Source organism: Gallinula chloropus (assembly GCF_964237585.1).
Source record: "Gallinula chloropus genome assembly, chromosome: 6".
NCBI classification, from domain to species: domain Eukaryota; kingdom Metazoa; phylum Chordata; class Aves; order Gruiformes; family Rallidae; genus Gallinula; species Gallinula chloropus.
Genome location: NC_140091.1, coordinates 13081677 through 13107872, shown reverse-complemented (window position 1 = coordinate 13107872; position 26196 = coordinate 13081677). Strand labels below are relative to the sequence as shown.

Sequence of the window (26196 nt, the reverse complement as noted above, 5' to 3'; positions counted from 1 at the left end):
ACAGTTTATTTTTAATAATATGAGATTAGTAAAATATTATCAGTTAAAATAAATGGTTATGTACGATATAATTGAAAAACCTAACATCTAAAATTAGTTTAACATATTTTTCAGAGTTTAGGCATACATTTTTATCCACACTGTGATTGTCTGTGACTTTACAATAACATTGTCCAGATTTCAACACCATCAATGTTTCTCCTATGTTGCCATGTTCAAATAACCTAAACAAGGCAGAAGGGCAACCAAAGGATTGCAGCAAATCTCTTAGCATACGCGAAGATTAATTAAGCACTTAGTGAAACATGATAGAATCCAGTGCCAAACCACAGATATTATTCAAATATATGGACAGTAATCAAAATTAGCATTTGGTTCTTCCTATACAGTTACTATTGCAATAATATGGCATCTGAGTAAAGCATTTCTTCAGTACTTCAACTCGGTAATACCCAGGCAGTGAGTATTATGACTCAAATAAAAGTAAGTCTTTTTCATACAAAGATCTTAGTTCTCATGTTTTGGAGGATTTTATTTTTTATTTCCTGAATCCAGGTTCTTCAGAAACAGGGTAGTTTCTTCCCAGCTCTGCCTACAGAAAAGATTACATCCGGGCTGAACTGCCAGAAAACCTAAGGCTTCAAAATTTCCACAATTATTTGTGTATGTGAATACATAAGGACAACAGAAGACCAAAGAACTGTGGTGTGTAGCTAGGTAGTTTTTTGAGAAGTTTATAAAACTTTCCAAAGAAGATATAAAATAATTCTTTGTTGCATTTGTCATTGATATCAATGTGTATATACAATAAAAAATACCTAATTTTCATAAATGCCTGTATAATAAATAAAATAAATGTGATTTCTACATGTAGATTAAATATTTGGTTTAAATCTGCAGTTGTCCAAACTTCGGATTTATCTTCATACTTCTATTAAAAACCTTCCTTTTGAAAAGAAAGTTTCAGATATGAATACTTATACAGAGCACCCTGGATTCATATAAATGAAAGTATCAAAATTCTGGTATATACATTTGAAAACCATTTTGTCTTTTCAAATAGGGACTAGTGAAGTGCACAGTTCTTATTCCAGTCGTCCTTGCTTGGCATCACCTATTGCTCCCCATACATCAAAGACAAACTCATCTGGAAATGCAAAGTCTCCAAGAGCTTCATCCAATGCCACTGCAAATTCATCTGGGTTTTTCTTGTCTCTTCCAGCTTCCACCATTGTTGCAGCTAAAAAGCAACACAACAAAACAATGTGGTTATTGTTAAAGTGACAACATATGGCCGAGACAGTCTTCAAATGTCTGTTTTCAAAGCCAGGTAATAAAGGCAGCTTAGCGAAGTGTAAAGCTTACCTACTGAACTTAGGATTCAACAGGAATTATGTACTTAAATGTTCCCACACTAACTGATAAACAGGAGAGCTTGTTATGTATTTTTCTGTTTGTTAGGCAGAGGTTTAATTTTTAATTCAACAAACCTTCATTTTAATCTTATTAAATGGTATTGTGCATTCATTACTGAAGGCACATGAAGCATGGGTCTAAAAACAAGGATGAGTACAACTGTCCTGCGATAACAAGACCCATGCCAGTCATCATCAACTTCAGTGAGTTTGATATGAGCTGGCAGATCTAAACAAGAATATCAGATGACAAACCTGAATGTTTTTCTCCTCTGAACAATAAAGATCAGATCTCAGCAAGTCAGAGTTTAAGGTGGCCAAGGCATAGGATTTGAACGTGGAACGCAACACACAGCCTGCATAACTGATACATACACCCAAGCTAGTATGGGTTTGCCAGCAACAACCCATGTTTTATGAGTTTAAATGTTGAGCATGACCCACATTTAGAAAAGAGCAAACAAATGGGCCCAGAGAAAACCCTTGAATGTCCTACATTAGGAAATAAGGATTCAAAAACTCAACTCAATGAATGTGTCGTGTACAATAGAGAGAAAACAAAAATTGGGTTATTAGGAATGCCTGAAAGAAGCCATGCTCTCAAGAAACTATCAGATGACCTTGAACAGATTTGCTTGAATTCTCAGCTTAATTTTATTAAATTTTAATTAACTTCAGCTTAATTTTTAACCCCCAAAATACCTCCAGGTAGTAAAGACACTGAAGCATTTATTGTGAGCTACATTATTCTTCTGCTTGGATCTAACTACATGTTTTTCAAGACCAAACTAAAGAGTAACTAACTTCAGTGCATGAGTTTGCATCAGTTATTATTGCCTCCAGCTCTGAAAAGCAAATCTTTAATTTATAGCACACTCAAAGCTGGGAAAGTTTGTGCTTATGCCACTATGAAAGGAAAAAGATCAAAGTTATTTCTAGAAGTCTGAGCCAGGTGGTTCAAATTGTGCAAAGGCACAGGAAAGGCCTCGCTGCTGTGCACAACAAACCAGAGCCTCCAAAGACTTGGAACATCCTAGCACCCAGGAAGGTTAAATCAGAGAGGTACAACCGAAGTAGACTGTGGTATCTTGTACACCCATGCTGTTTGGCATTTTCTCCTTATTAACACCCAACTACCAGAATTTATCAAGTTTTAGACTTGAGTTTGGAAATGGCTGCACTTGGGTCGCTACTCAGGACTCAGGCCTTTGCCGCAGTGCTAATACCTCACCTTTAGCTACTGTCTGTTTCTCAGAACCCAGAGCAATGTACAACTCTATCCCAAACAACACTGGATGCTGGTAACTGAAGGACAGTAGAGCAAATAAAAACTGTGAGGGCTCAAAACTCTCTCAGCAATGGCATGTGCACCCTCCAGAAGGATGAACGGTGCCAGCACAGGAGTTTCTCCTAGTTAAGCTAGGCCAGGAGAGCTACTGGAAGCAGGCTATCATGGTTTGAGGGATACAGAACACTTTGTACACCAGTCACAACACAAAGAGCACTGCTGAATGCAATTTATTTTTTGAGCTGTGTCTTCACAAAAGAAAAAGATGGTATTGTACAATAGATGAAGCTCTCAAAGCCTGCTTCCTTTCATGATTTCTTACACACCTGCCTTAAACTGCAAGATGTTCTCTGTCTTCTTTTATACTTCCAGTAATCACCAAGTATCTCACTGATGGATTGGATAGCTCCTAGCCTTTCCTCAGAGGGATATCTGAATGGAAAACATTTATTACAGAGCCTGAGAAAGGGAGGGAAGTACTGAAGCCACAGAAGACCACTTTCACTGGGACAGTCTGCCATCAACTGCATACACTGTACCATATCAGCATGGCAAAAACCCCTCTGAAGAAAAGGAAAAGAGATTTCCCCTGCTCTGAACTTTTACTTAATGTATTTAATATTATTTTGTTGACCTTAAACTCAGCTCAAGTTTGTTGACAGTCACGAACTTCTGGTAAATGGTGTTTGCTGTTATGCAAACTTGTAACACTGTGAGCAAACTTCCCCACAGTATATGTGAGCAAATATTCCCCGCAGTAGACGTCAGCAACAGTAATTCAGTAGAAATTTGACGTTTTGTTTTTAGTACATTGAGATGTGAGTCTCCAAACAGAATTGTACCACAAATCAGTCCAATGAAAATTTACGTAAATCTTGATGAACAAAATGCTGTGATTGAGACAGTTTAAGTGTAACCCAGCCTTCTGAGCACCACAAGTGGTTCTCAAGGACTGTCAAGACCTGTTTCCTTATCAGGAGAATCTGACCTTGCCCTATCCCTATTGTGTCAGTTCTTTCTCTGTGAAGTTCCTGTGCCACTGGCTCAGAGGAGTCTGGAAGCTTGGAAGGAATCTTGATTCTGACAAGCAAAAGACAAATATTTGTCCTGTCATGCCCACCCTATATGCCCTGACACCATGGCATGAGAAAGTACTTGCAGAGAGGCAATCCTGGAGGTAATGAGGTTAAAGCATAACTTAAACTTCATATATTTCTGGATACAAATCAGGATGTGAAGTTACTCTCTACAGACACTGGGAGAGGGCTGGAGGGTGAAGAGCTGTGCAAGGTGGTGACACAACAGCAAACATCTCTAGATACAGCTACTCAAGACACCAAAAAAAGCTGCCATCAAGCAAGGCTCTAGACAAGTGTTCCAGCAGAAAGAGTGAGAGCAACGAATTTAGCCAGTTTGAAGATAAATTGGCCAAGATATAAGAAAGAGCCATACTAGACAGACAGCAGCAATAACCCAAGGTAACAATGCAGCACTATGTTACAGCCCAACCGCCCTAGCTGAAACCTTAGGATTGCAACAGGGATAAACTCCCTCACTAACAGAAAACGTTACTTCAAACTCAATTTTATATAAAAATTGAGCTTCTAAAATTGTGAAGGGGAATCTTAACTATTTTATTAGAGATTCACCAAACTTGAAAACAAAATCTGTTGAATTCAGACAATGAAGACAACCTTCAACCCAGCCAAGCAGGAGTCAGAATGTCAGTGCCGTGTGAAAGCAGCAGCAGCCTCAAATCAAAGTGGCTGCAACTGTACTGAGCACCCGCAATCAGCGCTACCAGGGAATATTTAAGGTTCCACGTTTATCAGAGCTACTGGGGCGTAGGCTTTCGGTAGCTTGGTGCTGACCTCTAGTGCCAGCAGAGCTGAACAGCCGCGCAGCAAACACTGAATCACAGAACGGCAGAGGTTGAAAGGGGACTGTGGAAGGTCATCTGTCCGATCCTCCTGCCAGAGCAGGATCACCTAGATGAGGTCACACAAGAACATGTCTAGACGGGTTTTGAATGTCTCCAGAAAAGGAGACTCCACAACCTCTCTGGACAGCCTGTCCCAATTCTCTGCCACCCTCACAATGAAAAAGTTTTTCCTTATGTTGTCGTGGAACCTCCTATGCTCCGGCTTGCACTCACTGCCCCTTATTCTACCACTGGTCATTACTGAGAAGAGCCTGGTTCCATCCTCCCAACATTCACCCTTTACATATTTACAGACATTAATAAGATCATCCCTCAGTCTCCTCCAGGTTAAAAAGACCCAGCTCCCTCAGCCTGTCCTCATAACGAAGAGGTTCCACTCCCTTAACCATCTTATTGGCCTTGTGCTGGACTCTTTCAAGTAGCTCCCTGTCCTTCTTGAACTGAGAGGCCCAGCACTGGTATATTCCAGATGCAGTCTCACCAGGGCAGAGCAGAAGGAGAGAAGAACCTCTCTCAACCTATTAGCCACATCCCTTCCAAGTCACCCTCCTTCTTGGCCATGAGGGTACATTGCTGGCTCATGGCTTTAACATGGTCAAATGCCAGATGCCAAACCCCTCTCCCCACCTCACAGCTGTACCCTCAATATCTGTGACCGCACACAGGTGAGCCCTGCGTCACTAGCCGCAGGCACAGAGACATGCCGCAGCTCTCCCCTCTCAGCTGGTGGATGTGTTCTTCCTTCCCCAGGCAGCCAGCGCAGACACGGGCTGGCACCCCCTGCACAGAGCTCTGCGTGTTTGCACACTGACATTTGCGACGCCTAATTCCCCAGGCAAATCAAAAACTACTGGTTGCCAAAGCATTCAGCAGATACTTGGCAACTTGGAGAAAACTTTACTGGGTCTCAGAGGGTGACAGTTCCGTGCCAAACTGCCTCTTCTCCCTCCCTTTCCCCCACTGCTTCTTGTAACAGCTGCACAATAAGCAATTACACAAATTTTATTCCAATAGAATATTTTTCCACACTCCAGATAACCCCAATTGTTTTCAGATTAGTTTTATTTTTTTTTTAAATCTCACTTCAGGCAATGCTCATACCTGAAAAATTTCTACATGACACGTGAAAAGTTCAGCAAACTTAGAAGTGATGAAAGGAATTAGAAGCCTTCTCAACTTTAACTGAGAAGCTCCAAATCAGGCTTCTCAGAATGTGAACAAAGAAGTATGTTGGCTTTTTAAATCTTGACTCTTTAAAATAACTTCAAAAATCTTTCACAAAATCCTCATTTTCACTTTCCAGAGACACATGCAGCACAAGCCATGAAAGTTATGATCTGCCTGCCATTGCTAGTACCTACCTTACACAGTGCTTTCCCTACCTACACCCTAGCATGTAGCTCCTAAAAAAACTTTTTCAGAAGTATCAACAGAAATGTCAATATTTATTTAGCTGCAATGCTATCAGAAGCTTTGCCTTCATCGAAAGGTATTGTCACTCTGGCCTGACACTTTCAAAGAGCTGAAAATTCACATAAAAATTTCCATATGACATGACAGAAAAATGAAGCAATCATTGCAATTTCCAGTGTTTAACATTACTTGGGTTTAGTATCATACTGAACGTGCCAGATCTGGCACTCAAGGAACCATTAGAAATATCCTTTCTTGTTTCTTTTTATTAAGTGCTAATTCTTGAAGTGGAGAAGCTTTCTTGTTTAGCCAGACCTGCTAGCTTTCCTTTTTCAAAAACTCCCATTATTCTCTCAGAATACATGAACAGTCATAAGCAACGTACCCAAAGTGTATACAATAAAATCCTTTGGGAAAGGAACTCTGGTGACAGGAGGAGCAGGAAACAATAGATTCAGGGAGAATATCATTTTAGTCAAAGCATTTCAAGATAAAAACATCTATCCTATATTGCTGTGGATAAGCTGGGGTGACAAAAAGTTTAAACCTGTCAGGACATTTTGACTACACAGAAACTTTGAAAAGTAGTCAAGAGTTGAAATGTAGATCTGAAATTCTTCTAAACAGAGATGGGGAATACACAGAGATATATAATGTCTGACAATATTATAGGCAACAACAAAAAGGAAATAATAATCCAAAAGCATAAAAATAGAACAAAGTAGAACAAGATACCAGTGGATGAAGAACTAGCTGACAAATGCTGAAATAAAGTTGGATGGGAAGCCTCTTCTGCCATGATTTTCCCATTGGTAACATTTTGGGGTTGGATCCCACAGATCCAGGCTTGAAGTGAAGCATCTTTGGGATCAAATACAGTCCATAGCAATTTAAGCCTCACTGATTTAAAAATAAATGCTACCGGTATCTTTCCGTAACACAGCTTCCTGAGTCCCTGCTATTAATCAACTGTTCTTTTACCACAAAGCACAGACAGGATTTAAAATAACCTGAATTATATCTCTCTCAATGGTATATATTTATGTTTTGATGAAGGCTGGAGTCAAGCTTTGGTTCAATTTCTCATGTGCCCATAAAATGGTTGAGGAACACATTTTCAGAGCCAAGTGTCCCTTCTGCAGATTCAGTCCAGTTTTTAGAAAAATAAAGAGGTCAAAAGGTGAAAGTGCATTGAAGAGACAGATATATGAATCTCAACAGCATTTACATATCTGAAAATAAAAGATTGTGACAAATCAACAAAAACGTGTGTAATGCATTTTGCATTTCCATTAAATGATTTCCAAGCATTTTGCTCCAAATCAGCCATTTGTGTGTAGATTTAGCCAGCCATTCTTGAAACTGTCAAGGTACTTAACTATGCAAAAATTAAGGGCTTTATCTCATCTTTAATTCTGTCTGTAATTTTACATTATTTTTTCTTTCTTTTCTTTCTAACTTCTGGCTTAAAACTGGGGCACTGTTTTAGAATTCAATCACACCATGGAAGTGTCATTTTAATGGAGATGAAAGAGCAATACTGACATCCAAAGCTTCTGACAAACAGAACTGCATGGGAGTGAGCAATGATTGAGATCTTAATCACTTGTCGGCTGTCGCATTGTGATGACTTGCATTTTCAACTCATCTGGCTTGAGTAATGAGTGAAATTTCTAGCTGAGTGGTGATTGGCATTCTCTGAATGAATCCTTTCCTCATATTTCATTTTCATGGGTGACTGATCACACCCAGCATATGAAAAACTGACATATGTTAATTGAACAGATTTGTGACAGGTGATTAGCTCTCCTTTCCTAAAGGGTCCTGGAGCTGTTTAATTGTTTAAAAATGATAAAACCTTTTTTTTTTTTTGTCATCACTTTTGGTCCTCGACTCTAAGATTTGAACTTTAGGAAATGGCTTCAAAGGTACAAACTAAAACTACATCAACCCTGTAATCTTTGACTTTTGACAGTTTCTTTCTGTTTCATGGCCTTTTTGGGAAGAAGGAAGGTGAAGGGCAAAACAACAGTTAAGAAGAGAGTATCTTTGAGGACAAAGACCTCTTCCTCCTTTTAAGGCATTCTTTGAAACTTTCCAAACTGCATACTGAAAGATGAAGGACCTTAGATCTCTTGGGGGTTGGGGGAGGGGGGGAAGATGGGATCAAGGAATTAATGGGAAAACTCTACAGGTGCTTGGCAATCAGCTCAGCCATAAGTGCTGAAAGCTGAACTCCTCCATCTACTGAACAAGAGTCATCCCAATACAGTACTGAGAGCCAAAATCACAGAGGACTCCAAGGGAATTTCCCTATTCCAGAGCATAGGATACTTTAACATTCCAAGAAACCATGTCCTTACCTAGGATCTCAGGGTTCTGGGCTATAAACACCAAATCCAGAAGACCTGTAGCTCCTGCAGGATCAGGAGCCTGGGCACCTTGGAGGAAACCTGCAAGGTCACGAGCTTGCAGAAGCCTGACTTGAGCCAGGAATCCAACAGATTCAGGACCAAAACAGCTCCCAGAGACCCAGAGGGATGGCTGGAATAAGACTCAAGTGCTTTGAAGCCTGAGTCAGAGACAGATAAGCAGAGGAGGCTGCAGGACAGTAATAGGGCATGGGATCCTCCCTAACCTAAACAGAGTGTTGGCAACACACAGGACTCCTGGGAGCATGGTAGGAGCATCACATATTAGAGTTACTGGGGACAGAACTTTTGAGAATTTTTATTTCTCTGGGAATTTGAAAATGTAGATATTACCTACAAAACAGAATTCACAAATTCTGGACAGCTTGGCTCTCTCTTGTATGCCAGGAAGCTCATTTCTGCCTTAGGCTGGGGGACAAATAATACTTTACCCACAATTTTTCCTGCAAGAAAACTAATAGAAGCTGCCAATCAGATGCTTGCTGCTAGGAGCAGCTAACAAAGGGCTTTGGGCTATTCAGATATCTCCTATTGTTCTCTTCTGCCTGTCCAGCCCTCCTGCTTTGCCCTGAGCTCCATACAGACCAATTTTCTCCTCCTCTTTGCCTCCTCCACCTCTCTTATAAAAGCTGTCTTTTCAAGGTTGCTTTTCATTTAGCCTATCCTTTCCTAATTCTGGCCTGATTTCTTTTAGATACTACCATAACAGCAAATACTTCCTCTCTGTCTCAGTATTAGCAGCTCTACAAGACTATACAAGGACTACACCAAGCCATAGCTGGTGACAGCAGCACTTCTTACTCAGCTAGACTGCAGCTTCTTCCCAAACAGAAGTTCCAAATTAGTTATTGTCAGATTAACAGAGAGAAACAACAACTGCAAGGGCACATTCAATGCAGCTTTAAGGAACTTACAAAAGAAACTATTCAACCCCAGTGTCATCATAAATTGATTACTGGGATGGCTAGTAAATATTCAGGGAAATTAAGGGAATTTCACAAACTTGTGCAATTACTCTGTTAGTTCCCTGCTAAACAGTTGCCTTGTACTGCTGAAGATCTCGGATTCAAGCTTTAGTGATCGACTTTAATGTGTTTAAGCCAAGGAGCAAAGAACAAAAAAGCAAAGAGACATGCTTACCCTTAACAACTCTTAAATGTGGAACACACAAGCTTCACTAGAAAAATATACACCAGAAAGAATAGAGTGATGACAGGTAATGGCAAACAACTAAATAATTCATGCAAAGGCATATAGATAATGTGCAGGAAGAATAGAGGATTCATTAATTAGATCATAAGGCTTGCAGTGATTCTTTCTGTTGTCAGACACATACAGGAAAGTTTTTATAACTGTACACTGGACAAATTTTACTTTGCTTACGTACAGAAACTAAAGTATTCTAAATTTTGACTCCAGAAAATGAGAAATTATTTCATCTTGTGGTAATGTATCTGCTCAAAACTCACCTAATTCAGTATCTCTTATCCCCATGTATGTTTCAAGAAGCTCATCCACTTTTTTAATTGCTTTTTCTTCAACTTCATTCGGCTTTGTTAAAATAAAGAGATAAAAAGAGAAAAAGTATGATTATATCTATTCAGATTTCAAAATAACCAGCAATTTACTACCAATTATCCTTACTCCCATCCCAGCCACCTAGACTTAAAAAACATGTTATCCTGCTCTCTTTCCCTCTTCTCACAAACCTGAGCCTTCCACTTAACATCTAGCCACACAGCTCTTGCATAAAAACTAAAGAGAGGCCTTATATCTCCAGACAACACAAGTCTTAATCAAATCCTCATCAGCTGTAGAAGAACACAGAATAAATAACAACTCTTCTGCCAAACCATAATCCTGGTTTTACACATGGTCATGGCAACATACATTATTAGCCTCCCCTAACAACAGCCCTCACACCATCCCAATGCACTTTGCAGTATCAGAAGCAGAATGAACTCTTCAACTGCCGCCCTCGTCCCTTTCTTCTTTTCAACACTCCCTGGTATAATCTGCCTTAAATTCATCCATGTAATGCATGATATCTAAATATAGGTTCTGTTTTCAGATTCCTCAGCCCCATCCTATCTCTACTAGCCTTAAAGTTTACATGAGCATTTCTCCCTACAGAAGGTAATCATCATCTTAAATCCCCCAAGCTTTGTAACAGCCAGATTTTTCCCTCCTACTCTACCATATCAGCCTTGAGGAAGAATGAATCCTGTGCTATATGATTACACTATTGCAGGACCCCAAGACAGCCATACCATTTCCTCCACAGTAGCAGGGCCTTTGGTTCTCAGCCGAAGTGTTTCTCTTCCTCTGGAAATTTTCGCTTCTGGCAGAGTTCCACCTTTGGACCTGGGTTCCAGCTTTTCTGAAGACAAAACAAACAGTAAAAAGAAAATACCAAACAAAAGTAAGTATATAGCACATCTGAATATGATGTGTCTGCTTTGGCTATTACATTACCTGCACTTTTTATTCCAATCAAGATCAAGATATATGTAAGAATTTAATTATGAATTCTGTAAAAATTCAATTATGAATTAACTGTATTCTAAGTATTGCTTTGCTGAGAATTTCTTGTCTTCAAACTTTAATATACACTTGACTGCATTGAAGCCAGGACTTCGTATCTATGCAGGAATATCACACTCAAATTCATATATGCATTTTGTATAATTTTATTTCACCTATTCTACAGAAGAGATATTTATTGCTTAATAATAGATTATGGCTAAAGGCATGAACAAAATACTGATTTATCCTGATCTTTACAGGCCAACTATATAGCAGGTTTAGCAATGAAATATTTCCTTCTTTCATTGATGCTATGGTGCAAACACTGCTGCTAAACAGGTCATGATGAGCAACACTGAGCTAAGCTAACGATTTGATTACTAGCAGTCATGTAGGTGAAATGTCCATAAATAGATCTGCAGGAGATTTTCCACTGCTTTTCACCAAGATCGTGATTTCACACTTGATAAATCTATAACAAGAATATGTGGGGTTACCTAAAGATTTCTTTACCTGAATTCAGCTTTCCTTCTCTGATCTTGGATAAGGGCACCCCAGTACTCAATGACATACAAATTATATAGTTAATCTGGAAAGTGCTAGAAAAGAGGAGATAATTTTGCAGATTGGTTTTTAACTGTGGTGTTCTCTTTACCAGATTATCCTGCTCTTAACAGTAGGCTTTTCCAATAAGCTCTCCTGGAAGGCAATTCTTTAATATGTTATATTAATTTTGTCCAGATAGATTCCAACTCATCATTCTTGCATAAATCCAGATTATTCTGCCAAGCAACTCTTGAAAAGTAAATTTTAATCTATTTTAACAAACAGATTTACCACAGTCTACTACATGCATACTTAGGATCACTTATCCTTAATCTTTTTGTTGTTTCAAGAAGCATTTACAAGTCTGTCAATTTCTGCTAGACTTGTTTCAAGATGTCATTTGTAAGCAGTTTTGTCCTGTTACCATTAGCACCTTAAAACTCATGATTTGACATATTGTTTGTTTGCAATACTTCAGACCAAAGTTCTCTGGCCATCACAGAAACTGGTTTTCATAGTCATGCAATTTAAATTTAGGGTTTGTGCTAAGCTGCCTTTCTTCTGTTTCTATTAATTTTTTGTCAATTTGAAGAGGGCTAGCTTGTGACTGGTAAGGCCTAATCTTATTCAGACTAGTCTTTAATTCTGTGCTATAAGTCTTGCTTAGAGTAGCTGAGGCAGCCTGTGTGCACATAGTAGAAAAATAGAATTTAGTGGTTGGATATCTGTGTCACATTCTGCTGAGAGGAGGAAAATAAAAGTAATTTCACAGCGACTTGTCTCTTATTTCTATACCCTCACAAACTTGTGTTGAAACTAACAGGAATTCAGCACCTACTTTTTCAGCAGGATCTGGATCTTGTTTGTCATCTCCTCTGGGGCTATTCTCAGCAAGCTGCAGCTTAAACACTATCTCAAATAAATTTGTGCCTAAAGCCTAACTGCACCTATAAGGCTAGAAGCAGGATATTCTAACATGTCGGGCACTGTGACTTGTAAATTAATTTCTACAGGGTGAAAAATAACATGCATCTTCCAAAAATCTGTCTAAAAAGCTCTGACTGCCTCTTAACCCAACATCAAATAAAAGATATTGCCATGGAATTAGCAGGTTTTCTTCTCTACATCACAAGCAGACTAATAGGTATCTTAACCACCTGACTCAAGTAATTACTATTAGATAATGGCTGAAGTCATCAATCAAATGCTGATCTACCCTGATTTTTACAAATAGACTATATAAAACATTTAGCATTGATTACAAATTATAGACCCATATTAAAAAGGTATTCTTATGTGTAGTATTGCAATCAGTAATATAAGTAATACAACTTTAACATAATGTATTACACACACATTTACTTCACAAGAGTAGCAATTTCTATGCAAACACATCCCGAGATTAGCTCATAACCCTCATTCTTCACAGAAAAACCAAAAGCAAAAAGAAACCTTCAAATTTCTCTCACTTTCAATTTCTGCTGCTATTCTGACACCAAGTGTCAAGACTGGTGTATGACAGCAGTTGTAAACTAACAGATTAAAAGATTTGAAAAATAAACATTTCAAACTTTTGCTGCTGTGGTGCAGATGGTTATTTTTAACTTGCTGTTAGTAGAGGTGTGCACAAGGACTCATACACACCATTTAAGAGTCTTTTGTAGTTTTTATATCAAAAAAAATGCTATAGAGTTTGGGAGGGAATATTAAAAAAATGAAAGAGTAAAAATTAAAACTCAGTCTCTCTTTTTTTTTTTTTCTTAGCTTACCACACTGATAAAGTGAATACAAATAAGGATTAATGGGAGGTCAGCAATCCTCTTATAAAAGGTATTGGTTTCTCATAGCATCCAGGTGGTAGATATAGGCAGAGCTTTGCCATATTGCTTTCTTCCATCTCTGTGTACACTTGCTGCATGATTAGAGACCCACAAAAAAGCTGGGGAGAGCAGGCAGGCACGTGGCAAAGGAGGTGCTCTGGGGAATCCCAGGCAGTGTCTTCTGCAACATCTCCTGCATCAGGGAGCACAGTCCCCAGTCAAGGGTGCAGAAACAGAAAAAGGTGACACATAGAAGAACAGGGACTATGTATCAATAAAAGAAGGGACGAGAAGGCTAGAGGATCATTGTATTAGTGAAGCAATCCAAGCTTTAAAACTGTGTTTATAAGAATTTCTGTACTTGTTTTGCATTCTCATCGAGCAACTGAGACTCAGGCTGAGGCTACCCACACCAGGATGACTGCTGCAGAAAGTAAGATGGGAGAAAATCCATTCACAAATTTCCCAATTCAAATAAAAAAAAAACCCAAACCAACAAACCCAACACCAAAACACAAACAAACAAAACCCAGAAAAAATCCCCAATATCCTTTTTTGTATCTTTATGTATGGTACTGTGGGTGGGCACCTGGCCGCAATCTGAAAACAAAGCTACAGTGCAATACTATGTTAGGATTTCGATATGCAGTGAACAAGGTGGACAGTGACATCACTCACCAAATGCTTTCCTAGGTTCTATCAGCTCCAACTTAAACATCCGACCTTTCTCCAGATCTTTGAGCATTTTGGCGACTTCATAATGCCGACAACCTGAGACATTTTTTCCATTTATTTTTGCGATGTGATCCCCCACACAGACCGTCTTGATGTGGTCCATCAGGCTGCCTTCTCTGATTCGCTAGTGGTTAAAAAAAAAAAAGAATAAAAAGAAAAAAAGAATTAAAAACATTTCTTTGAAGGATAAAGAGGCGACACCACAGAGTTTCAAGAACATCAGTTAACATAATCAATAGCATTGAGCTTATTATACCAGTGTGTTTTGAGTGCAAGATTTTCATTAAGAGTATTTTGGAAAGCATAATTTATCAAAGTATTTTAATTAGCATTGAATATAAAATTAACAGGGGGGAAAAAAAGAGAAGGCAATTATACTTTAAAAGTTAAGGCTTCCAAGTAAGCTAAATTTGTATGCTTTAAGACTGAATCCAAACATGTCAGTAATGTGAGTTTTTAATTGAGTTTTGGGGGTTTATTTTGATTTAACTTGACAAGAATAGGAATAGAACTTTTGCTTTTTTGAGTGTGTTTGAGGGACATGAAAAAAATGATTGTGATATACGATAAAGGGCTAGTCTTAATAAGACCCTTAAGTCTTAATAAAACATCTACCATTTTCCTTATTAAGTTATACAGATGCAAATTAAAATATTTCCTCTGAAATAACAAAGAATAATATTTTTTTCTAAATTCCATCTCATGGAACACAGACCATAAATAATAATAATTTAATTCTAATGTCTTCATGAATAACACACTTCTCATTATAGACTGATGTTGTTCAGGCTAACTTTGAGTGAGATAACAGTGAGACAAGGGAGATAAACATATTACCACCTACTATCATAACACCTAGCCTGGCTGCATAGCTGACTCTGAAACCTGCTCTAGTTCATGCGCGCATGTCTGAGCCCACATATGTGCCTCCATCTGAGAGTCAGTGGGAAGTGTGAGAGTGTCCTATAATAGACTGCAACAATTTTTAGCTTCAGGCTGAGTTTAACTCTTTCTAGCACTTTATTTTCTTCAATCTTGATCAAAACGAAAAGGAAGCCTCATGGTGAGGAGGGGGATACTGTACACACACCAGAACACAGAGCCCAAATGCATTTCTGCTACCAGATGCCAGGATCCAAAAGCATGATCTCCAGACTTCAACTAGTCTGTGTTGAATTTGTTCTCATTTAACTTTTCTTCTTCACTTTGATCCTAACACCAAAACTGTTTAAGTAATCACCAGCTATGTTATCTGTGTCATTTTTAAAATATGACTTAGCTTTTATCACCAGCCCAAGTTAACTGTCCAGAGACAGTCAAGCTATATTGTAGCAATAATTAAATTGATATTTAATTTCAAGTGTTTCAAGTGCCCCACAGTCCATTTAGAAGCTAGGATCCATATTTCCTGTGCAATGCCTAATGTTAATTGCACCACTTCATTTTATAATGTCTTCTTATACACCAGTCAGTCATGCGTCAAGTTCTACTGTTGTTCTTTAAATGGCTAATTTGATTCCGTATTACATCTTCCCATCTGGCCACGTACCCAGAAAACAAATCTGTGAAAGTAGAAAGGCACCAAGTTTTGTTCTTAGTAAGGCAAAACAACATTAGATTTCACAGCAAAAGAACCTGCAGTTCAGAGTGTCAGGATCAAAAACTGGCCAGGTACATATCATTGTGTGGGAAGACAGCAGGCCTGCTGGCAGCCTAGCTCTCTTCCCTGACATATCATACCTAGAAACTGCCCTGTTATTCAAAACACCGTAAAATTACTACAGCCCACAACAGCTTTCAACAGCCCACAGATAAGTAAATTTCATAGTAATTGTTAATTAATAATGGAACACAGTAACATTTTTTCTAGGAAAGTAAATATATGAACAAAAAGAATTCTGTCAAACTTCATGGTAGAGTCTCTGCTTAGTCACTTACCTGGACTACCAAGTATAAAAGAGATGCAGCTTTTAGTTTTGCATATGTATTTGCTCTGCTGTTTTTAAAAAAATCCATTAGCTAAAGATGCCACCACAACAAACTAGGCTCCTAGAAACTCCTTTAAACATGCATCCCCAGGAAGATTGCACCATTTCATTATACTGCTTATTAGACTAGTACAAGGACAAAGATGCATTTGTTCAGATGAGTTTTACACAATTTACTGGAAATTACAGTTGTCTTGCTAATGTGGTGAGGGTTTTCCAGTCTGCTCCAATTATGCAGTAGTCTATGTGATGATGGCTGCTCTCTCAACACTCCGTACAGTGCTGCTCACGTGAACTTCTGCAGCACTGATTTCAAAGCCTTGTTTTAAAACACCACATAAGCAGCAGCATGACTGAACCTCATGGTCTGCATAGATGCTACCACTAGAAATCCAGAGTTCTCTGTCTATAAACACAAGAATGAGGCTATGATTTTGCCAAACTGCTTACTGATACCTCCACTGCATCTTGACTTTCTCAGACGTGATGTCAATCACGTTTTTCCACTACAGAGACATGCAAAGCTTTTGCTAAACCACATCTTGGTTTATATCCATGGTAGCTAAGGAATGAACAGAGAATACAACCTCTTCATACAAGAAGCTCTGTTTGCCCTAGCAATGAGAACAGCGACTGAGATGGCAGTGATCGAAGATAATTGTTAATGCCTCCCTAATAATGGATAATTGGAGTAGATTAGAGCAAGGCATCTCAAAAAGGCAGAAATTGTGATTAAGATTCCTAATACTTTGTCTAACAAGAAGGGTAGCATCATTTCCTCAGGTTCTACTTGTCTCAAACAATACTATCTGGAGGTCATACACAAGAGGAGGAAGAAAGCAATTATTATTAATGTACATGTTACTGCTCATAGTTACTACTCAAGTTAATTGTGGTGTATTATGTTAAACCATATCCTTAGCACTTTTTAATTCATCCTACCTATGGCAAGAATATTGAAAGGCTGAAAAAGCTCTGTGTCACACCTAGGCTTCTGCCCTCTCTACAGTCAAAGACTGAAAGAACTTGATTTCGTCATCACATGAGTGACATTTCTATTAGCATTTAATCAATGACAGCAGAAAATCACTTAAAGTGGGCAGACACAAGCAGTAGCTGACACCTACCACCTCCGGGTAGGATGGGAAATACAATGGTCATATTGTAAAGCTGATACACGTTACAGAAGCAATGAACAAATTAACTAATTTTGAATGACATGCAGTACAGGAATAGGTGAATTAATTTTGAATGATATACCTAAAGAATAGCAACTTTATTTTTAACTTAAATATATGAGAACAGAAGATTTTACAGCTCTAAAGGATCATTAAAACAATAATTAAACTGTTACAATAACAGAAGAATCTACAGAATGTATTTAACCAGTAATTAAATTTACCTTTATAAATGCACAGCCAGTTCCATTGTCGGTAATGGTAAGCCCCAGCACATCATCAGTTTTAAGAACTTCCACTTCTTTTTGTTGTCCTTTTATGTGGGCAAATATGAAATCTTCAAGGCCAATTTGTGCACCTAAAAGCCTGTCCATATCAACTTTATAAGTGTTCAAAGTGCAAAACATGATCTGTACAGGAGGAAAGCAAACACATTAGCAGCATATTCAGTTTGATGAGCTTGATAAGAAGGATAAAAGCATAGTTCTGGCCTCTCTGACAGATCTCCATCTGAAATGGTGATTCCTGGCCTTCTCTGGCTGCCCTGGGAGAGGTGCTAGTCCCTATCCATGCACATGACTGGAAGCATCAATAGCTTGAAGTCTGCAGATAAGAGCTGGCGGGGACCAAAGGAGATACACACCTGTGCGAGCTGCCTCTCACAGCCTCCACTAGAACACCAGCTGTGACACAAGCATCTTAAGCTACAGCAGGACTGCTCACCCCAGAGGTTTGAGTGAGCAAACCCATGAGCCACCACCATCTTTTGCTCCATCCTTCACCCACCTCAAATTCCACAGGATTCAAACATCACCAGGGACTGCTTCAAAAATGTAACTAACTGCCTGAAAGCAGTTTCATGGAAAAGAAAAAAAGAACTCATCAAAACAAAACTGTCAGGAGAGAGCATGAAATCTTTTTTATTGCTCCACATGTTCCATCATTAGCTGAGAGTATGTTCTAGCCAACAAGCTTGCTTAATGACCCTTCCTCCAACATAAAAGGGGGTGTGTCATCTCTGTTCCAGCTTATTAAAAAACAAGGCTTAAGAAAAGGCAAATTTTTTCTTCATAAATCAACCTTTCCAAGGGAATTCCCTTCAGCACCAGGTGTCAGGCAATCCTTTCTGTCCCCACACTTAATATTAGTGGTTTCTTAACAGGACGTTTTATGGTCCTGGGCACAGAAAGGACATGGCTGACCGGGTGGGACTGCTCAGGGCAGGGACAATGCTTTTGTCCACCACGGTGCTGCTTGGAGGAATCTGGACAGGCCGGGCATTCTGCCTTTTGAGCACAGGCTGTACTGCCTGAGCAGCCTAGCCAAAAAAGAAAAAAAAGAAACCCGGTGCAGTCCTCACAGCTGGAGTAACTACACCTGACTTACTCCTTTCCAAGCTGTAGCCTGAGCAAGGGAAGCCCTGCACAGCCTTCTCCAGCACAGCACGGGAACACAGGGCAGCAGCCAAAACTCCACGCTCAAAGAGAAACTTGGAGAGTCCTTAAAATCTACTTCACTGAGGCAAAGAGCACCCCTAAAGACAGTCTTTCACATGCAACTGGAAGCAGGGGAAAAGGAGGAAACTTGCCACCGATTTGGCCCTGAGGCAGAGGCAGCACAGCCACAATGGCAAACCATCAGCCAAAGGCTCTGCTGCCGGCTGGATGCACACGGGCTCTGTCAGGACAAGCAACACAAGCAGATACTTTTCTACTCTCTGCCTCTATCTGCTGGATGGCATTTTCCTTCAGAGAGCACCTTGGACCCCTGGCAGTTCACTGCCCACGCCAGCTCCAAATTAGGAAGCAGAAAAAGCAGTGCCAGCACATGAAAGAAAGTACACAGTGGGAAGCCAGCCTAGTGTTTGAGAAAAACAGCAGGAGGATGTCGCTCAGTGTCCTTCATCTTTGCTACTGCTCTGGTGGCATTCCTGGGGGAGCCGCAGGCTAGACCAGCTGCCCCAAAGCCGAGGCACAGACCCCTGCCCACAGCCTGCTGAACTCCCCAGTGCTTCACTGGAAATGCAGGGTCTCCTCCTGCCTTCACACTTCACTCACTGCACTTGTGGAAGTTAGGGGGTTTTCCAAACCAGAACATTTCAAATGCCTTTTCTTTCCTTCTGGCATCACTGGATGACAGCAGAAAAAATGAAAATGAAGTCACCAAGCTATTCAAATGAATTCCAGGTCAAATGAAGGGTGAATACTTTTCCTAACGAGAGCATTTACCTTTCTGAAGCTTTCTAGAACTTGGATTCTAAAACTATGATTGTTTTGGTTTTAAAAACAAAGTTTAGTAGTGAGATGGTGTTTCTTGATGAGGGAGATCTCCTTTAGCTGTTTTTAAAAAAAACAACCAAACAAAATCCCAAAGAGCCCTATTTCAAAGGCTAATTGCTTAGAATCCATCAAATATCCACTGCAATCAAACACCTTATTTAACAAGGAGAATTGTAACAACAGACCCATAACAACATCAGTTTTACTCTCTCAGGTAACCAATACTCAAGCAGTAACATCACCTAAAGAAATTGAGATGGGTTTAAGTAGGAAAAAAATAATAATTGTAATGTCTAGTCATCAGCATTTTTTTCAGCCAAGAAGGTTCAATTCAAACAGACCACGTAAAGCTCACGTATACATTTTCAGTTCTCCCTCAAGCTCCATACTAACTTGTTCAGTTTAAAACCACATATCAGTTCTTGTTCCTACAATGAATGACTAGCACTATGCCTTTGTATTTTAGACATTAGCATCCTTCATCTGACCTTGTCAAACAGACAATCATCTAGTAACTACTGTCACACCTTTGAATAGATAAAATTGGCAACAGAGCAGAAATGTGATATTTAGAAACTCGATCCAGAGTTTCTCTTTTTAGACCTTCATCTGGATGGCATTCCTACTACAGCCTATAAGTCTGCAGAATTTTCTGTGAGTCAGTTCTGCGTTAACCACAAGGCTGAGAGAGCATCAGCCAGTCAAAAATAAAACTTAAATCATTCTTTATCATCTTTAGTGGACAACTGCTTTCTCAGAACAGATATACACAAAGAGTAATGTACTAAAGATGTATCTACCCAGGATAATATACAGTTACACCATTTATCAGTTACAGCACAGCTTTATTTGTACATGACCCAGGACTGTCAATTCAAAAATTATGTTTTTGTAGATTTTGCAGAAGTGTAATATAGGGACCTAGTAATAGCTTATATACTTAAAGAATTAAACAACAGCTAATATAGTACACCTTCCATTCACTCAAAGTTCAGTATATTTTTGACAGTAAGCTTCTTACCCAGAAATGAAGCAAGAAAAAAAAATCCAATGCACAATTTTTATTGTTAAGACTTTTCTCTCTCTTACCCTCAACCTTCATATGCATTTGATCTTTAACTCAACATACCAGTGTTGTGACATTTCACGCCAAGTTTAGCAAGATATTATAAATCATGCCTGTTACCTCAGTCACAAAGTATCTAGGAGACCTCCTTCACTGAGAGTTATCTTGTGCAGTGCACAGAACAAGGAAATTCCATTCTGCTGGCAGAGACTGAGGGCTTATGCACAACCTTATAAAATAGATTTGTCAGAGAAGATTACTAACAAGTTATTCCCTGCATCCAGATTTTCAATAGGAAGAGACTACATTAGCCAATAGAACAGGGTTACATTGTGTCTTATATAAAGAAACTGTATCAGCTATGAAAAAGGGGGTTACACTGTTACATCAAGTACCATATTGCATATCCTATACAATAATTACATTCTCATCTCCCATATTAAGCCTACACCTTGAGAACAACTGAAAAGTAAGTTGACTGACAGATGACATACTCAGAAGCTATTAAAAGTGCTTTCAAAATCAGTAGATCTCAGATAACTTTACAAAGGAGATCATAATCACTTTCTCTATTCAAGAGGTGGGGAAATGGGAATTCTACTTCTGAGCAAGATGTAACGCCCACTGACACATTTCCCTACATCTGTAGGTGTCATTGTATCAAGAAATCACTAATGTATTTTCTAGGTACCTTACTCACTTTATTCTCCCTGAGGACAATGTGGGAGCCTTAACTAGCTGCAGCAACAGGGAAAGCAACCATGTCCTCCAAGGTCTGGTGAGCTTGTGGTACTCTATCAGGTATGCAGCTTTGCCTCCCCAAAGACATTTGAAGTACTATAAAATAAGCATTCAGTGGGTTTTTTTAAGCCCAGAGCACACACAAGAATTACAGTGTAAAATTTTCCATACAGTATTTGAAAAACAGTACAAGCATCACACCTAATAGGGTGTGAAATTTAAACACTGCTTAGGGGAACAGCAAACAAACAATTGTTGCCATAGGGTTGGGAGGAGGTGGCTTGTAGGGAGTGTTAAGTTTGCTCACTTAAAGTCATCAATCTGTAGGCGAGAATGTGAGCAATTCGTTTCAGCAGATAAGCACATACTCTAAAACTCGGAACATTTTGGTGATGAGGATGAGGATTTCACAAGCAGACCCTTTTCTCTAACTTCCAAAAATACACTACAGATTTTTTTCTTGTTGTACAGACACTTTTATTCAGAAACCTACATTTCAGCAGTGGCATATTTTTTAGCGATCTCCCATGAAAGTTTAAATTGAACAGGTTTAAAACAAATACTCCTAATGAAAGTTTAATGTGGCACAGTCTTACAGTATACTTAATGGTTTAGCATGAGGTGGCAAGGCCTGTGAAACAACAGCCCAAACACCAGCTCAGCAGCTGAACTCCTGTTACTGGAAGAGGTGGAGGGAGATGCATTTCTGCCCTTGGTGCTACCCGGAAGGTCTTATTACCCATATGAACCAAAATTCCTTCCACTGTGAAAGAAACCCCAATCTCCAAGAGCTCCTGACAGACACACCCACGGGGCATTCAGTTTACCTCACCAGCCTCACCATACTTCACCTTCCAAAGCAAACAGAGTAATCAAAAGCGCAAATTATGAGTACACAAACTGAAAGTCCATATAGTTTCTGTGGTTTACTGTTCCCATCTCATCAAGAAATTGCCCTGCTACAGTTGGACTTTAGTATCCCCATTCCTAGAGCCCGATTAGCTGCTTTGAATACTTTAAAGCCCTACCATGTGCTCTCACAGGAGCACACCACCAACAAATGCTTTAACAGGCCCACATTGTCCTTTGGTCAGTGCTATCATACAGGCTGCACTTAGCACTTTCACCCTTACAGAAAACATTCCCTGTTATATTTCCCAAGAGTCACAGAGGAATAGTAATCCTAAATAGCCAAGAGAATACTCAAATACATTTTTTCAACTACTTTTCCCACTTCATCCTCTATAGGAAAAAACAGGGGAAGTATTTGTATTTATGCAAGTCAAAGCATACACATCACTGTGGGTGGGTTGTGTTGTTAAAGAACTGTATTTTTAAGCTGTTAAAGAACTGTTATTTTTTAAGCTGCACTGCTTTGTTGAAAGAAATCAAGTTTAAAGTGATCCACCTCAAACAGCACTCATACTAATGATACAGGCAAACCATTGCTAGACAACATCTTCACTGCTCCTCCATGTGGAAAGAACATTCATGTTGGACCAGGAAAAGAAGAAATGCTGGTCATGGTAGCAGTCAGGGACAGGCAGAAATGCAGGCTGAATGTTAGATTCAAAAGGGATAACTGAGACATATATTCACCTAGGAAGATAGACGAATAATAAAATAGCTACAGAAGAAAAGATGAGTAGGAGAAAAGCCTCAGAAAGCTGCTGTTACAGCTCATTCCTGTGATGTTTGCTAGGTATCTATGAAGGAGTGAAGGACTGTGCCCTTTGAAGCTATACCTGTCTTACTCTGTTCCTATCCTACCCTACTTGTGATTCAGGTCTGCACAGAAGTTTTTGTCAGTGTCTGTCCAATGAATGGTGTGTTTCATATAAGCTTCACTCTGTCACTGCTGGCAGTCAATCACTGATCCTGGAAAGGATTCTCCAGCAGAAGCTAAACTCAGCTGGTCCTGCGAGATGTGATACAAAGAGGAAATGAGGTGCTGTAGCCACGTGGAGTCAAAAGGGGAAGTGACAGATGACAAGTATAGCTCGTCCTGAACTGTATTAAAACACTTAAGTAGGAACTCATCCAAGACTCCATACCTTTGCCTACACTGCAATAAACTCACATATCATATTAAATATATTCACTTCTACAAGTCACCTAAACGCTCCCTACACTGAGCTCTCCCCTCACCTCCTCAGTTTCCACCTCAGTCAGTACAGGGCAGAGATCTCTGATAGTACCTGTTTCCAAAGGCGCGTTCGGGTATCACACTGCCCACAGGCCTCAGCCTAGGTAGGTCACAGAAACTTTCCTAGACAGGTAACACCGACAGCATCTTTCAGTTTGAAGCAGTACAGTTTCTGGCATCATTCTTTAAACCAGATTCTCTGTCAAAAAGTAGCTTTAATTAATAAGACCTTTTAAAATGCCCAGTCCTCCCTTACTTCCAGCAAGCTCAGCCACTGCTAGTAAATTCACATTTCACAGCATCCCTTGCTATTCACTATCCTATTTCACCTGGTCCATCCAAAATTTTGTGATGAGACTCTTTGGTCCAGGCACTCTGCCGTGCCACCTTTACATCAGAAAATATTTTTGGTTGCTCTTTTCATTTCATTCAGTTAGCTTTAAGAAACTAAGTTCCACTTGAACAAAATATTTTAAGTTCAGTGCCTCCAGCAATAATTGTCCTTTCCTTTTTACCAACTAACCACATTTTAAAAACAAACCACCCCCCACTCAAAAACAAGTAGGAATTGGGACAGTGTAGAGAAAAGGAGGAAAGGAGACACTTCTCTCATTTAGCACAAGGCTGGGAATAAATGCCCATGCCTCTTCCTTCACATGGTGCTTCCTCTAAAATCTTTGAGGGTGTCAGATTATACATCTGGCAGGAGAAATAGGAGTGCACAGTTCATACAAAGTTGAATTTCCCGGTGAACTCTGTTCTTTCCCAAGTTGATGGAGCCAAAAGATCATTAACAAAAGTTCAGCAGTGAAGGGAAGAAAACTGAAGTAGAAGATAACCTGGCAATTATGAGAACTTGATAGCAGAATGTATAACTGGAGATGGAACAGAACAAAAGGGGAACAGCAGCTCAGTATGAAAACAGAGAAGCAGGAGGTCAGAAAGCAGCTGGGAAGGTCCGGGGCATAGGTGTATGGGCTGGCAATGGCACTGGTACTTCTTAATTACTGAATGCAACAGTGTCTGGTTAAACTGTATTCACTGCTGCTGCTGCTGTTCTTTGGCACTTTGCTGTTTGAATGCTGCTATGTCAGGCCACAAGCAGACTGGTAGACCAAGGCACGCAGCTGTAGCCTTTAATGCTTCAAGACCCAGCTACAAATAAGAAAACAAGTACAGCTGTACATCCACATGAAGGCATAGTGGAACACTGCCTTTCAGTCTGCCACTCAGAGGTTAAGGTTCATAGAACTACATAGGAAGAACTCCATAATGGCCACTACCTTTTAATTAAGGGAAAACAATGCATTTACAAACACAAATGAGCATTATCCAAACAGTGTTGCAAACTTGGCTTAGAAAAAGGAAAAAAAAACCAAAAAAAAAGAAGATCAAAAAGGCAGCAGGGTAAAAAAAAAAAAAACGAAATCCTGTTAGAGATTCAATAGCCTCACTCGGGCCTTTTCAAAGAAATGACCCGGCAGAGCAGAAAACTCGCCCAACATCCCATTCAGCTGGGATTTTAAACTGGTCAGATCCACCTGTAACACCGCGGTTTTGACCCAGCGCTTCAGGAGCCGCGTTAAGCCGCAGGCTGGCAACGGGTTAGAGACACCAGAGAGGTTTTTGTTAGAAGGACCATTGTTTTCAGAGTCGCGTTAGGTGCGGTTATTGCCTATGTGCTTTCGCGTGTAGGAACGGTCATTTGGAAACAGCGAAAGGATTTCCACACCCCCCAAACAAACGGGAAATACCCAGGCCCGCAAAAGCCTGCCAAAAAAACTCGCGCCGGCAGCGACAGCGCAGAACTGCCCGGCTCCTTCCCGCATCCCTCACGACCCCTTTCCGCGGCGCAGAGCGCGGCCCCTCCGCCCCCCCGGCCCGGCGGGCCGTACCTCGGCGGGGTCGATGCGGAAAGCCTCGGCGATCTTCGCGTAGAGCTCGCGGGCACTGCCGAAGCCCTCCACGCGGCCCGTGGGGCTGCCGTGCGCCAGCTGCGTGTGGAACTGCAGCCGCGACGCGCTCGCTGCCGGGGCCAGCGCCTCGGGGGCCGGGGCCGGCGTCGGCGCCTCGCTCTCCACCAGCTTGGAGGTCTCCCGGGACTTGTCCCTCTTCTTGTTTCTCAGCCCCAGCGGCATCTTCCGTGCCTGAGACAGACTCCTGCTGCTGCCTCCTCCGCCGCCTGGCCGCGCTGGACTCTGCCCCCGGCGCCGCCCCAGCCCCGCGCGGCCATGCCGCCGCCAGGTGAGGCCCGGGCTCGGCGGCCGCCCCGCCCCGGGAGCCGGCCCGGCCGCGGAGACCTACTGCCCGCCTACGCCGGAGCCGGCGAGAGCCGGCGCAAGGCGCTCGGTGCGGGAGCTGCCCGGTTGCGCCTCCACCCCTCCCCGCTTTTTCCCCTCGCTGCTCTGGCGCTTCGGGAAGGGGAGCGGGGCTATGTCCGGCGGCGTGCCCACCGCCTCGGCCGCAGCGGGGTCGTGCATCAGTACTCCCCCCATAGAGGTCACGACTGGCCCCAAGTGAAGCGGAGAAACAGGGACTTGGGAAAGCTGTGCGTTTAAATGCTGATTCTTGTCCCTGACAGCGGTTAGAAAGAGGGTGAAGGACTTTTCTCCTAAACGGAACCCGGGGCACTTTTGAATTGGACTTGCCTGAGAAAGTAGTTTGCCACTATTACCCGTTCA

General features: G+C 40.7%; 1 protein-coding gene across 1 annotated transcript; it reads right to left on the bottom strand.

Annotated features, from left to right (window-relative positions):
- Window positions 1–281: 281 nt before the first annotated feature.
- GIPC2 (GIPC PDZ domain containing family member 2) lies at window positions 282–25653 on the bottom strand (the record flags this gene model as incomplete). Its single annotated transcript, XM_084265904.1, has 6 exons — window positions 282–1240; window positions 9960–10041; window positions 10761–10870; window positions 14061–14241; window positions 17508–17693; window positions 25411–25653. 6 exons carry the CDS (start codon window positions 25651–25653, stop codon window positions 1086–1088), a joined length of 957 nt encoding a protein of 318 aa, XP_084122030.1. The 3' UTR covers window positions 282–1085.
- Window positions 25654–26196: the final 543 nt, after the last annotated feature.